The 15,469-nt window shown below is 37.5% G+C and overlaps 1 protein-coding gene across 1 annotated transcript in view; it reads left to right on the top strand.

Annotated features, from left to right (window-relative positions):
- Positions 1-11,966: 11,966 nt before the first annotated feature.
- Positions 11,967-15,469, top strand: part of ZNHIT6 (zinc finger HIT-type containing 6) — a 60,887-nt gene continuing 57,384 nt past the window's right edge. Inside the window, exons 1-4 of the mRNA XM_063105472.1 lie at positions 11,967-12,775; positions 13,920-13,985; positions 14,072-14,178; positions 14,257-14,342. Of these exons, the coding sequence (XP_062961542.1) occupies positions 12,198-12,775; positions 13,920-13,985; positions 14,072-14,178; positions 14,257-14,342 (837 nt within the window). The 5' untranslated portion in view covers positions 11,967-12,197. The remainder of the gene's footprint in view (positions 12,776-13,919; positions 13,986-14,071; positions 14,179-14,256; positions 14,343-15,469) is intronic.

Raw genomic sequence — 15,469 nt, 5'->3', positions numbered from 1 at the left:
TCAATGCTCACGTGCCCCTCCCTCCTGCTTTTCATTTCCCATGTCCCATTCCCTCATTCCACTCTTTAAAACCCCTCAGTAAACCTGAGTCTTAGAGATGGCTTTAGTCTGGCTGTTCTCCTTCAGTTTTACTGGAGAGATGGGTTAGCCTAACATCTCTCCTCAGGTCACTGGTATTCCCACATAACAACTGACTTCCATTTTCACCATTTGACTTTTGGGTTGTTTATTTTTGTCTGGGGGCAGGCAGCAATACCTGTACGGCTGGTATCAAATTTGGGGGAGCCTCAGCCACGAGTTGAGTGGCCCCTGTAACAATTCTGAGATTTCAATTGCACATATTTTACACATATTTACTTTGTCACATGTATCCCTTATGCTCTTTGGTGTACTTTCCATCTTTTTTCTCTTTATGCTTCAGTTTATCTTTTTATTTTTACTGATTTATATTTCAGTTCACTAACCCTATTTTTGCTGGGCTCTAACGTGCTATTAAACCTATCTTTGACCTCTTAGTTTTATAAATTGCAATTTTCAATTCTAATGTTTTTATGTCTTTTTTTATATATTCCAGTTCCTTGGGGAAATCTTTCGTCTTATCATTTATCACCTATTGAGCATATTAATCACAATTGACTTAAAGTCTGTATCTGATTATTCCAGTTTCTTCATGTCCTAAAGGTCTACTTATATTTGTATTTTTTTTAGTTTCCAGACATTTGATCTTGTCTCCTGGTCTATTTAATAATTTTTTGTTAAACTTCAGACATTATATGTGAAGAATTACAGAAGCTCTGAGTGATAATAGCTCTCTTCCAAGAGGATTTAATTTCTTTTTGGCTGTCAATTGGATCAGTGATTGACATAGTTTAGGACTGTGCTTTAGGTCTTCTGAGAGCTGGTCTATTTCTAGTTTTTCATTACTGTTACGTAGCAGTCCTTCAGGTATCTCAACTGAAAACCTAGGGTGGTTACAGGACCCTATTTCCCTTTGTTGGCCCCAACTCCAAGTTTCATTTCTCTCTCCTCCCTGCTTCTCTACCTCACCAGTCTTGAAGACTGCCAAAAGCTCTAGGATTCTGTTTTTCTGCTCAGCAATTTCCCCCAGGGAAAAAAGTGCTGGAGAAGGTCCAGTTCACTTCAGTGTATTTCTTTTTCCTTATTAATCCTCTAGCTCTAGCTGCTTTAGATAATCATTGATGCTGTTAAATATCTATTTTTTTATATTTATCCAGATTTTATAGTTGTTCTTAGCAGCAGATTCAGTCTGATATGAGCAATTCTATTGTAACTAGAAGCAGAAATTTCCTCTGTGAAAAGGGAGAAAAATTCCTGCCTTTTATTCCATTTTTTAGTGATTGCTGTAACATTTGTAATATTAGGCTCTAATTTATCACGGTCTACTTAGAGCTAATACTGAATTATTTCGAGTAAAATAATATGCTTGAACATTGTATACTTTCAATAGCATACCTCTACTTAATCCCCTCATCCTTTGTGCTACTGTTGTCATATATAGTAAATCTGTATTTGCTACAAATTAAACAAGATGGAGTTAGAATTTTTGCTTTAAAATTTATATATTTTTACTTATGAGAAGAAAATTTAAAATATATGTGTATATTTTCTATAGCTACGAGTTACCATCTGGTGTTATTCCCCTTTATCTGAAGAATTTCCCTTACATTTTCTTACCGTGCAGGTCAGTTGATGAATTTTCTGTTTTTGTCTCTATTTCACCTTTATTTTTGAAGCATATTTTCTCTAGACGTGGGATTTTTGGTTGCATACTTTTTTTCAGCAGTTTGGATATGTCAGTTGTATATCTTCTGGCCTCCAGTGTTTGTGATAAGTTAACCATTATTCATATTATTCCCCATTTGTAAGATAAGATTTTTCTGTTGTTTCTTTCAAGATTTCTTTTTATCTTTCTTTGGCTTTCAGCAGTTTATCTATGACATGCCTCTGTGTTTATATTTACACTACTTGGGGTTTGTTGAGTCCAGGTTTAAAAGGCTCTATATCATCATAGTGCAACATTTTTCACCTATAATTTCTTGTGTTATATTAATTCTCATACAGTAATAGCATGAATATCTAAACCAAAACATTTATACACATAGAGACAGGATACCATCAGTCAACAGTAAAATTTGTAAATTCATAAATTAAACTGTAAATATGTTTTTGCATTGGTAAAATAGTCTAGCACATTAAACTAAAGCCTGAAAGGTACATACATTAAACTAAAGCCTGAAAGGTACAACATGTTAATGAAAAAAACAAATCCATCATATATGTTTTCTATATAGGCAGAGTCACCATTAAGGTCATTAAATTTAAGCTTTAGGGCCCTGAACTGGCCTTCGCAATGTGTACACATGGGCATCTATGTTTCTAAAGTTTTCAAAAGTACAGTAATTTTTAGTTCTTTTTCATACAGAAGACCCTCAACTGTATGAGCTTCAGGCTTTACAAAATCTGGATTTGCTCCTGCTTTTTACCTTGAATGAAACATAAATGTAGTTCTTTCCATGGGAAGCGAAAAGGTTTTGTTTGCTTGTTTGATGACTTTATGATAAGAGAGGGAATGCTGCCAGTGGTTCAGAAACCACCTGCACAGTAGGAACATGATATTTGGCAGCAGGCACTTTAGCAGACCTCATGTCCTGACCAAAATGTATGAGTGTGGTCTCCCACATGACTAGCAGTTTTTATAGTTTCAATAAGTGTAAGCTAAGGTTTCAATGTATGATATCCTGCCCTGTTAAAGTGTAACATTTCCCTCATGACTATACAGTAATTGGCTATGATAGGTATGATGAAGTCGTCACCCCAGCCTAGGTACACAATTATGCAATCTGTGTGCTTTGGATTCAGAGTCCTGGTGTAGTTCAAATTCAAGTTAGAAAAATGGCACCTTTGTAGAGAAGAGTAACTGATAGGGAATTTGAGCCATCTTCCTGGCTGTACCTAGCAGTGGGACTTTAGGATTGCACTTGAGTACAAAAAATAATCTAGGTAACGATCCATGAAAATCATTTTATTTTATTAGTTATCTAGTTCAGTACAAATTTATAGCTGAAATGCAGGAAAACTTCTCACTTCCTCTTGAAGCAAACACTTTCTTCATGCAGGGATGTGGGTCTCCCTCAACTATTAGGAAATAAAAACTTTATTTGAACTTTATTGATATTACATTCCATTTTTTTCACTTGAACATTTTCAATTTATAAAAGAGGTTAAACCATTTAGCTACTAATGCAAATGCCGAGACTATATAAAATATTCAGTTAAAATAATTTTTAATTGTTTCCAAATATTTTCTACATAATTCAGTATACTACAGAAAAATACTATGTATTTTTCTTTCAAGTCTTCCTATCCCATAATAAAAAATAAACTTTTCGCAAAAATTAATTAGTAGACACAAGCAAACTTTTTATTTAATAGTTGGAAGGGAGAAATTAAAACAGTAGGAATTTCTTTAGCTTGGTTTTGTAAGCATGTACTATCCTGCCTAATAAAACCCGCTTTGGGACTTCAGTGTTAGAAAATAATAATGAAGGGCCAGCCCATGGCTCACTCGGGAGAGTGCGGTGCTGATAACACCAAGTCAAGGGTTAAGATCCCCTTACCAGTCATCTTTTAAAAAAAAAAAGAAAGAAAAGAAAATAATAATGAAAAAAAAAAGGTGCCTGGCTGGTTGGCTCCCTTGGTAGAGCATGGTGCTGAAAACACCAAGGTCAAGAGTTTGAATCCCCATGCCAGCCAGCCACCAACAATAATACTTATTATAATATAATAATAATAATAATAAATTTTATGGAAACTTTTTTCTAAAATATTTTTAGAAATTTATTTGCAGCTGACTGGTTATCTCAGTTGGTTAGAGCATGGTGCTGATAACACCAAGGTCCAGGGTTCAATTTCTGTTCCTGCCAGCCACCAACAAAAAAATAGAAATTTATTTCACACACTTCTGTGCAACAAGTACTATGCCTTCTGTATCAGGTCTTGGATTCCTCTAATAGTAATGACCCAATTGTTAGATCCTTCTAAAGGCTCATCAGTTATGATTGGACTTCCTAAATTCATGATGTATTTGATGGATCCAAATAATGCTTTGCCAGTAATAGATCCAGCCAATTCTTTGGAAACAGTTACTTGTGTTGGAATAATAGCTCCATCCAAATCAAAGTATAAGTCATTGTAGAGGGTTAGAAATCTTGATTCCTATTTGATTATTAGCTAGGGTTTTTAGGTAATGCATGCATGAGGCAAAAGTCCTTGCATAAGAGGCAAGAGTCTACAGTTAGGGGGGCAAGAGCCCACCAAATCAATTCTAATCACCATTTAGGTTAGGGATTATATACACTGATTGTTAATATAATGGGTTCAATGGAAGATTTTGTGAAAACGAAACTCACACAGGTTTAAAGACTTTAATGTGAACAAGAGAACTAAAACAGAACAAGGATTGTTCTGAGGGCAATAACCTTTAATAAAACAAAGCTTAAATGATGGGAAAACATGTGAGTTAAGATTTCCAAGGATGTTCAGCTAGATGAGTTAGTACATGGGGGTTTTTCCACATTTTGCTTTAAGCTGTTTCTGTGAGTTTCTCAAGAAGTCAGGCACTTTCTTGACTGTTTTATTGTTTCTTTTGCATGTCACCTAGCTTAGATTTAGGATTCTTTTGATGGTATATTGTTTAAACTATTTTGAACCATGCACGCTTGGATGGAGATTGTTACATAGCCAATTTCTGTATGTTCTTACTATTATTGATTAACCATCTGTTCTTTTCCTGTAATTTCCTTGTATTTTCAATAAAAATTGAAGCAAGAATGGACTTGGAACCGCTACCCACTTCCTCCTTCTAACAGAGGAACTGCTGAGGTACAGTCCTTTCGGGCTCTCATTGCATTCATGTTGCTTTGAGTAATCTTTCTGTGTCTCTGTTACAAAGCAAGATGTGTAACAAGTCATGATCTCCTGCTTAAGAATAATCATAGCCAGAACGAACCTGTGGTTTCTCCCCTGACCAATTTTTTTTTGTGCCTCAACCTTAGAACCCTAGCTCAGAAAATGAACCTGACTCTTAATCACCTGAGGGATAAAGAAGTGCAAGCTTCTATGCAAGGCCTACAAGGCCTTGGTGACCTGCCTTTGATTACCTGTCAACCTTCTCTCCCTCCTTTCTCATCAGAGTCAATACACTCCAGCCATAAATAACTATCTCATGTTCCCTGACCATACTATGCTTTCTCATTCCTCTTTCTGGGAAACTCTCCTGCCTTGATCTCCTGGCCAACTCCTATTCATTCTTCCAGTTAGCTCCTTCAGAAAAATTCCCCTGACTTTTTCTACACAGATATACATGCTACTTCCACTTTAGGTCACATTCTGTATTCCAACACTTGCTTAAGTATTTTGTTTTTGCTCTTTACACGTTTGTCTCCTCTCACTAAACTGTGAGCTCCCTGAAGGCAAACTGTAGATTTTAATGTTTATAATCACAAGGCATAGCACAGTGCATAATGCATAATGGGTGCTCAAGTCCTTCATGTCTTCAAGTTTTGTTGTCTGTTTTGTACTAGACACTGTGCTCTGAATTGGCAATTAAAGTTGAGCAAAGATGACAGAGTCCCTCTGTTTAATGAGCTTACTGTCTGGGGGAGAAAATGAAGTTAGTCAAATGATAATATTAATGATTATATAATTATAATACGTGCTCTGAAAGACACACATACACACAAAACTCTGGCCTAGGCTGAGCAGGGGAGAGGAGGAGTGGTCAAGGGATGCTTCCCTAGGAAAGTAGTGCTTGATTTGCCATCTGATAGAGCTTGGATGTGTTGTCCCCACCAAAACTCATGTGGAAATCTGATCTCCAATGTGGCAGTGCTGGAAGCTGTTTGAGTCATGGGGGTGGATCCCTCATGAATGGATTAATGCTCTCTCTGGGGGCTGGGGGTCCTGAGTGAGATCTCATCCTATTAGTTACCATGAGAGCTGGTTGTTTAAAAATACCCTGTCATCTCCCCTGTCTCTCTCTTGCTTCCTCTCGCCATGTGATCTGCTTGTACCTGCCGGCTGCCTGGTGCTTTCCACCATGAGTAGAAGCAGCCTGCATACAGGTTGGCTTGGAACAGTTCTCTGCCCTTTCTTCCACCCAAGGGTCTAGGTGATTACCACAGAAGATAGTAGCTCTTAGAAAGGGATAGCAAATGCATGGGTATTGGAATCTGAGTGAGAGTTAACTTCTCTTCATGGGAGGGCAGATTGGCACCAGTGGAGCCCAGATTATAACATCAGTGGCTTTCCACCCTGAGGCTCATACACTCTCCTCCTTACTCACCACTATACCCCAAAAATCATCAGAAGAGTTACAATCCAAGCCCTAGGCTTTTCATCCTCCCTTTTCAAACATGAATTATGGCTGTGGTTGTCAATACTACCAAAGGAATATGAGATCACAGGGGAAAATATTGTAACATCTGAGGAGTGTAATTTCATAAAAGATTTTTTTAAATTGGATAACTTATACAGAAGAACAGAATTAATGGGCCAAAAAAGTGAAGAATTTAAAATTAGTAAAAGAAATACCTCCAAAGATATAGGAAGGATAAAATATGAAGCAATAATAACCTGGGGACACTGATTATGAAAAATACAGTGATTGAAACTAACCTAGTGAATGGGTTGCTAACAGATTGGATACCATCAAATAACAAAATAACTGAGATAGAAATTACTTGGGGGAACTTGCCCAGAAAGTATCTGAAAGCAATAAAGAGATGAGAAATAAAAATTGAAGGATATTTTCTTAGTTCATTATCTGTTGCTATAACTGAATACTTGAAACTGGGTAATTTATAGAAATTTTTAAAAAATAAACTTTAGAATAAATTTAAAGGAATTTATTTTTTACAGTTCTGGAGGTTGGAAAGCCCAAGGTCAAGGAGCTGCATCTGTTAAGGGCCGTTTTCCTGGTGGGGACTTTCTGTAGAGTCCCAATGCAGCACAGGACATCACATGGTGAGAGGTTCACGAGAGAGAGAGAAAAAGAGAGACAGAGACAAACTGGTTTTTATAACAGACCCACTTTCATGATAACTAACCCATTCCCATTAATCTCATTTATCCCATTAATCCATTAACGCATGAATGGATTAATCCACTCATGAGGGCAGAAACTTCATGACCCAATCACCTCTTAAAGGCCCCCACCTCTTAATACAATTACACTGGAGTTAAGTTTCAACACGGGTTTTAGAGGGGACAAACATTCAAACCATAGCAGATATAGAGGGAACCCTGATAACAAAACCTGACAACATTACAAGAAAAAAATAACTGCAGACTAATAACCCTCACAAACACAGATGAAAACTTCTAAACAAAATATCAATTAATTGAATCCAGCTATATAGATAGAGATATTATAAAATAAATGAGTATAGTAAGGTTACAGTATATAAAATCAATATACAAAAGTCAATTGTATTTCTATATGCTAGCAATGAAAAATCCAAAATGAAATTAAACAAATAATTCCTTTTAAAATCAAATGATTCCTTTTAAAATCACATCAAAAAGAATAAAATACTCAGGAATAAATTTAGCAAAAGATGCAAAAACATGTACTCTGAAAACTACAAAACACTGTTAAGTAAAATTAAAGACAATCTAAGTAAATGGGTGACATTCCATTTTCATGGATTGTAAGACACAATATTATTTAGATGTCAATTGTCCCAAATTGATCTAGATATTCCACATAATTTCTATCAAAATCCCAGCAAGATCTTTTGTAGAAATTGACAAGCTGATCATAAAATTTATATTGAAACACAAAGGACCTAGAGTAGCCAAGACAATTTTCAAGAAGAACAAAGTAGCATTTATACTACTCGGTTTTGGAACTTGCTATAAAGTTATGATAGTCAAGAGAGTATGGTACTAGTGTAAGGTTAGACATATGTACCAATGAAAACAGAACATAAAGTCCAGAAATAAATCCTTATATTTGTAGCCATTTTTTTTTTTTTTTTTTTAATGTCACGGCAATTCAAGGGAAAAGGATAGTCTTTTCAATATATGGTGCTTGGACAATAAGACATCCATATATAAAAAGAACTTAAACCACTACTTTGTAGTATATACAAAAACCAACTCAAAATTGATCATAGACCTAAATGTAAGAGCTAAAACTATAAAACTGCTGGAAAATATAGGAGAAAATCTCTGGAACTTTGGGCTAGGCAAAAATTTATTAGCACGACTCAAAAAGCATAAATCATAAAAAACTGATTAATTGGATTTGATCAAAATGTAAAATTTTTGCCTTTTAAAGGTCACAACTAAGAAAATTAAAAACAAGCCACAGACTGGGAGAAAACATTTGCCTGCCTTGGAAGAACCTGATATTATCTATTGCTTTGCAGCAATTATCCAGAAATGTAGCAATTTAAAACAATGAATATTTATAATCCCACACAATTTCTAGGTGTCAGGAATCTGGAATTATCTGTTAGCCAAAGCTGCAGGCACATCAAAGCTGGACTAGGACTAAAGAATCTTCTTCCAAGCTCACTCACATGGCCACAGGCCAGCCTCAGTTCGTTGCTGGTTGTTGACTAGTGTATTAGTTTTCTAGGGCTGTTATAACAAAATAGTACAGACTGAGTGGCTTAAACAACAGAAATTTATTTTCTTACAGTTCTAGAAGCTAGAAGTCCAGGATCAAGGTGTCAGCAGTTTTATTTTTTCCCTGAGGCTTCTCCTGTTGGCTTATCACTGTGTCTTCACATGGTCTTTTCTCTATGTGCCTGTATCCCTGGTGTCTCTTTTTGTGTCTAAATTTCTTCTTCTTATGAGGACTCCAGTCAGATTGGATTAGAGGCCACTCTAATGACCTCATTTTAACTCAATCATCTCTTTTTCTTTTTTGGGGGGGCAGTTGGTCGGGAATCTGAACCCTTGACCTTGGTGTTATCAGCACCATGCTGTAACCAAGTGAGCTAAATGGCCAGGCTACACACCTCTTTAAAGACCATAATCTTCAAATATAGTCATCTTCTGTGGTACTGAGGGTTAGAGTTTCAACATATGAATTTTGAGGGAACACAATTCAGACTGCAACAGCCACAGGCTTTGGTTCCCTGCCACATAGGCCTCTCTGTAGGGCTACTCACAACATGACATCTTGCTTCTGCCAGAGTGAGTAATTTAGGAGAACAAAAGAGCAAGTGCCTAAGACAGAAACTATATCCTTTTTTCAAACGTCATCTCAGAAGTAACATAATATTACATCCTCAGTATGCAACCAGTAACACAACCAATCCTGAAATAATGTAGGATCATTCTACACATTGGTATGAATACTACATGGGAATCATTGGGGAACATCTTGGCAGCTGTCCACCACTGACTTGTATCCATAATATATATATATATATATATATATATATATGTATATACAATTTGATAATAAAAAGACAAGTCAATTAAAAATGGGCAAAGGATTTGAATAAACATTAAAGAAATGGCCAGCACATTAAAAGATACTAGTCATTAAGGAAATGCAAATTAAATGTACAGTGAGATACCACTACACACCTATAATCAAAAAACTGACAATACCATGTATTTGCAAGAATGTAGAGAAAATGGAACCCTCTGCCAGTGGGAATGTAAAATGGTACAGCTACTTTGGAAAACAGTTTGGCCGTTTCTTAAAAATTAAACATTAACTTAGCATATGGCCCAGCAATTACACTCTTTAGGATCTACTCAATGAAAATGAAGGCATATATCCACACAGACTTTAAATGAACATGGAAGCAGAATTATTCAAAATAGCACAAACTGGAACAATCCAAATACCCATCAATGGTACATGAATGGACAGATGTGGCATATCCATACAAAGAAATACTATTTAGCAATAAAAAGGAACAAACCACAGATATGCTACAACATGGATTCTTTTTGTCATTTTTTAAATTATTGAAATATAGTTAGTTGATCGTACATGTATGTGGGGTACAGAGTTGAATATCAATACCCGTGTGCAACATATGATGCTCAAATCAGGATAATTAGTATGTTCAACATTATACAATGTGATCATTTTTTGTGGCCCTTTACCAATTCCTTCCTTACCCTCTTTCCCCCTCCCACTTTCCCACCTCTGGCAACCCCAGTTCTGTTCTCTCCTTTTGAAAGTTCAATGTATGATTGTGATTGTTGTATCTTTCTTTTTTATCTATCTTTTTAGCTCCCACTTATGAGTGAGGACATGCAATATTTCTCTTTCTGTGCCTGGCTTATTTCACTTAACATAATTTTCTCTAGGTTCATCCTCTTTCTGTCATTTAGCCCCTTTTCCTAGTGTAAAGATGTAACCTAGCCTGAAGATCCAGTCAGGTTCTCTTTGACTCCAAGGACAATTGGCACTTCTAAGTATTTCCAAAAGACATAGTCCATATGATAGTCTCCTCTGGACACTTCCTCCTCACAACCCATGAGTGGATTTTACTCAACTCCCTCGACTTACTTCAATGCTCCTTCCAGCGCTGCCCAATTGGTGGTGGTTCCCCAAATAAGGTTCAGAATTACCTCTCTTCCTCACTCTGCTCACCCATTCAAAATTCCCATTCCCTGGCCGATGTGTGGATGAGTGGTAACAGCTGAGTGCTTTGCAATAGGACAGGGTCTGAGGGGTAGCACAAAGCAGCCCACAGCTAAGTAATTTCTTTGAAGTCTCCTCACGTAGTGAGAAAATAAAATATATGAGTATATCTTACAGACTTTATGTGAAGATTAGGTGCCTAATATCCAGTATGTAGTAATTTATAAAAGCAACTGAAATGGACGCAAAGGTGGTTTTTGTTTTTCGTTTGGGTGTTCAATCCTGGGGCCCGGTCTTTTTTTTTTTTTTTTTTAAAGATGACCGTTAAGGGGATCTTAACCCTTGACTTGGTGTTGTCAGCACCAGGCTCTCTGAAGTGAGCTAACCGGCCATCCCTATATAGGGATCCGAACCCATGTCCCTGGTGTTATCGCACCACACCCTCCCAAGTGAGCCACAGGCCGGCCCCCGGCCCAGTCTTTAAACAAGGGAATACATACAGTCAAGCGTCATATAACTAGGGGCGTAGCTACATATAAGAAATGTGTATCTACGACATCACGTGGCGATAGGAATTTTTCAGCTCCATTATAATCTCATAAACCACTGTCCTATATGGGGTCCTCCTTGCGTGCAGCGCATGACTGTATGTATAATGCTCTCTCAGAGAATCCTGTAGAAGGCTGGGAATGGGAAACGGGCCGATGCGGGCTGTCACTGACAAAGAGCTGAAAGAATAGAAGTTAATTCCTTCTTTCCTATCTGAATCCTATCAGGATTCCCAGTAAACACAGCCACCATATATTGAGTTTGTGTCAGTTACCGCTAGCTGATTCCCATGCATTATTATTTTTTTTAAGATTTCTAATAACCGACTTGAGGAACCTATGCATGATTTCATATAATCTTCACAATAACATTATGAGACTTGTAATACCATCTTCCCTAGCGGATATCTGAAGAAACTGAAGCTTAGAAAGGTGTAACACCAGATGTATCCTCGACTTTGAGAAAAAAAATAGATTTAATCGTTAATACAGATTAGGGTGGGTCTTCCCATTTTGTTTCTCTCCCTTCTGCCTGGCTCACCTACTCTCTTTTCACCTAGTAGAATGTGGCGAGTCACCACCGGTGAGGCCGAGGTGGGCTTCCCCAGCGGAAGAATGAAGCTAAACCCCGCCCGGGAGGCGGGAGTCACAGTAGGCGTGGCCGCACGCCGTTTCCCTCATTGGATCCGGGCAGGACCGCCGTAGAGCCGTAAAGAACACTGCAAGTCGTGAAGTGGTGAGGCGCGGAAGCCTTGCTTTACTGCGATTCGGGTAGAAGCTCCCGGCAGGCGTTTACTCCTAGTGGCTTCTTGGCTCCGCACGTGGGTCGCAGTTGGTGTCCTGGCCGGTAATTCTTCCGATTGGCGTGAGCAGCCACATTGAAGGACAAAGTGGCAGCAGAGGCCGAGGGTCGTGATTTGATAGAGTTTGCTGCTGAAAATAAAGGGACGTCGGAGTCAAGTTTACGGAGTGCAGCTGAGGGAGCGCGGCTAAGTCCCGAGTCGGGTATGGAGGGAGTCGGAGACTTAGCAGTGATGCAGGAGGCCGGCGGTGGGAAGGAGCAGAGTGGACTGACAGAAATGAAGAAGACAGGGGATGGAGAGGAAGGAAGTGGACAAAGGGCAGAGGAGATGCGAATGGACTTAAGAGTTGTAAAGCAAGAAATTATGGACTGGTCGGAAGTAGAAGAAGGCATGTTGGATGGCCAGTGGATAAAGCAGGAGGTGGAGGATGGGCCTGAGGTGAAGGATGAAAAAGTAGGCATACTGGAGGTGAAACAGGAGATGGATAGTAGTTTGGTGCTAAAAGAAGAGAAAGTGCATGAACTAGAGGTAAAGGAAGAGAAAGTGAAGGTGAAGGAAGAAGTAATGGACTGGCCAGAAGTGAAGGAAGAGGAGAATAACTTAGAGGTGAAACAAGAGGAGATGTTTGTTGCTCAGAAAATAAAAGAAGAGGATATAATGGAAGGAGTGCATGTGAAAGAAGAGATTTTCCTGAAGAAAGAAGTGATGGATGATACAAAGGTGAAAGAAGAACCTCAGATAAATCACTCAGTGGGCTGCAAGCGGAAACTGGCCATGTCAAGGTAGGGCAGGGAGAATTCTTATTGGGGGAATAAAACTGTGGAGTCTTGTGTTGTCTGTGGTGAAGGAAACTACACTATCAGTAGAAGTAGAATAATGAAAAATAAGCACTAGTTTGGGTTTTTGGCGTCTGAGTGGTGTTGGTGGCAGACGGGGTTGGGGAAGTGGAAAGCATATGCAGATGACAACCAATTCAGTGAAAATATGTGAATTTGAGAGTGTTCAATGAATAGTGGTTTAATGAGTTAGGAAAGTAAAAATTCTGGGGACTAGAAGAGCCTTTGGAACCAAATCTATCTTGACTTAATATGCTCTGGATATTCCTTTGAGAAAGAATAGATATTAGAAGTCTAATAAAACCAACAACGACAAAGTGAATTAAGGTAAAATTAAACAAAAGTGCACTTGAACTCAATTGTGAAGCTTCTGTGTGGGTACAAAGAGTATTTATGGCTTTTGAATTAATTTTCTTATGGTATGATCATGGGACAACATAGGAAATAAAAGAGTAGTCAGATTCTTGGAAATATTACTGTCTAGAACATAGTGGACCAAATAAAAGTAGCTGTAGTTTGATTGTCAGTATCCCAAGATCCTAGGAGAGCGGTAGAGGACAAATGATGGGTAATAGCATTTCTAGATTATATTGATGCCCATTTTAGGTTAGATGTGGAGTTGAGAAAGAAAAAGATGCAACTGCTATTCCTAAAGTTGACTGGGTCTTATATTCTTTTTCTGGTGTGTGTGCTTCTAAAATATCTAAACATAGGTCATGGATTGGACTTCAGGATACACACAAACTCACACAATTGTTACTAGATTGCCAGGAATTCAAGTTAAAATATTAGTGAGTAATCTCATTCTCTAATTTACAGGAGAAAAAGAAATCAAAGTGATATGTTTTTAAAATTTTAATACATGTTTTCATGAGTTCCCTATCACTAATAACATTGTAAATGTCCTTTGGCTCTTCTTTCATAGAGAATTTTCAAACTCAAGTACTTTATCAGAGTTATTTGTATGTACTTTATTCAGTGAGTACATGTCTATAAATGTGACAAGTAATTGAATCAGCATTCAAAATTTATAAATAGATTAGTAGAATTAATATTTGATAATTAATAAGTTACATGTGGGCTTTTGTAGATGTGAAACTTGTGGTACAGAAGAAGCGAAATACAGATGTCCACGTTGTATGCGATATTCCTGTAGGTATGTATATAACTTTCTACTTTATTACCTATATCTGTACCCCTCTTATCTTGACATGTAAAAGTACCTCTTCTTTGTGTCTTCAGTTTGCCCTGTGTGAAGAAACACAAAGCAGAACTGACATGTAATGGAGTTCGAGATAAAACTGCATACGTTTCAATACAACAATTTACTGAAATGAATCTCTTAAGTGGTAAGCCATTTTGTGCATAGCAGATTGATGCTTCCTGGCCATTGGTATATATTTATTTTTCTATTTTGAAATTTTTAGATTATCGATTTTTGGAAGATGTGGCAAGAACAGCAGACCATATTACTAGAGATGTTTTCTTGAAAAGACCAATAAGCAATAAACATGTAAGTATTTCTTCTAATCCCTTCTGGTTAGAATTCCTTCCAATCAATTAGATTCATTTTTTCACTTAAGTGGCCACCATGATATAGGGCTATTTTGGATACTGGGGATATGGCAGTGACCAAATGAAGATCCTTCTTTTTATGGAGCTTGTAGTGGGAGAGACAGGAGGTGAGTAGAGGAACAAATATAGTTTCAGATAGAGTTAAGTGCATGTAGAAAATAAAGAAGCCTCCAGAAGTTAAAGAAATGAAAATGGTGTTTATTGGGGAGAGGATGTCAGTTTTTTCCATATAGTTATCAGGAGAAGCTTAATTGAGAGAAATTTAAGCAGTGATCTGAATGATGGAATAGAGGCTATTGTGTGAGCATTTGGAGGAAAACTGTTTTAGGTAGAAACAAAAGCAGAAGTAAAGACCTGAGTCAGGAACAAGGTTGGTGTGTTTGAGAAATTAAAAGAGGGGCACAGTGACTGAAGCATAGTGAACGTGGAGGAGAACCTTAAAGATAAGGTTAGAGAAACCAATGAGAGTTCCTAATGTATTCTAAGTGAAAATGGAAACCAAGGGAGGATTTTGAACATGTTTGCTTTTTGAAAGACCATTCTTGCTGCTGTGTCATCTTTAGGGGGCAAAAGTAGAAGATTAGAAGCAGAGAGATCAGTTACAAGGCTGCTGCTGTGACCCATGTGAGACACGTTGGTGGCTTGGGTCATGCTGTTAGATTTATTGGGAAGTAATTAGATTCCGGTTTTGAAGAAAGCTAACGACTTACTGTTCTAATATACTTCTAATGTACTTAATTTTCATAGTCTTGCGTCCCTTTCTTAATTCTTAAGCACTGTGCAAAAATCAAAGCTTGCATATTTGAAATATTTTGCAGCTAGTATTGTTCTAGGGATTCTTTAATATTATGTCATGGAATTATGTTCATTTTTCAAAGACCATTTTAGTGTTGGAGTTGCAGAATTTTAAATTTTTTGGGTGTGGGGGAGGGCAGCTGACTGGTATGCGGATCTGAACCCTTGATCTTGCTTGGTGTTACAAGGCTGTGCTGTAACCAACTGAGCTAACCAGCCATCCTGAATTTTAATACCTTTTAAACACCTCATTTTATTGTTATTTTTGCT

The sequence above is a fragment of the Cynocephalus volans genome, chromosome 8 (assembly GCF_027409185.1).
Source record: "Cynocephalus volans isolate mCynVol1 chromosome 8, mCynVol1.pri, whole genome shotgun sequence".
NCBI classification, from domain to species: domain Eukaryota; kingdom Metazoa; phylum Chordata; class Mammalia; order Dermoptera; family Cynocephalidae; genus Cynocephalus; species Cynocephalus volans.
This window is presented reverse-complemented; position numbering and strand designations above follow the sequence as displayed.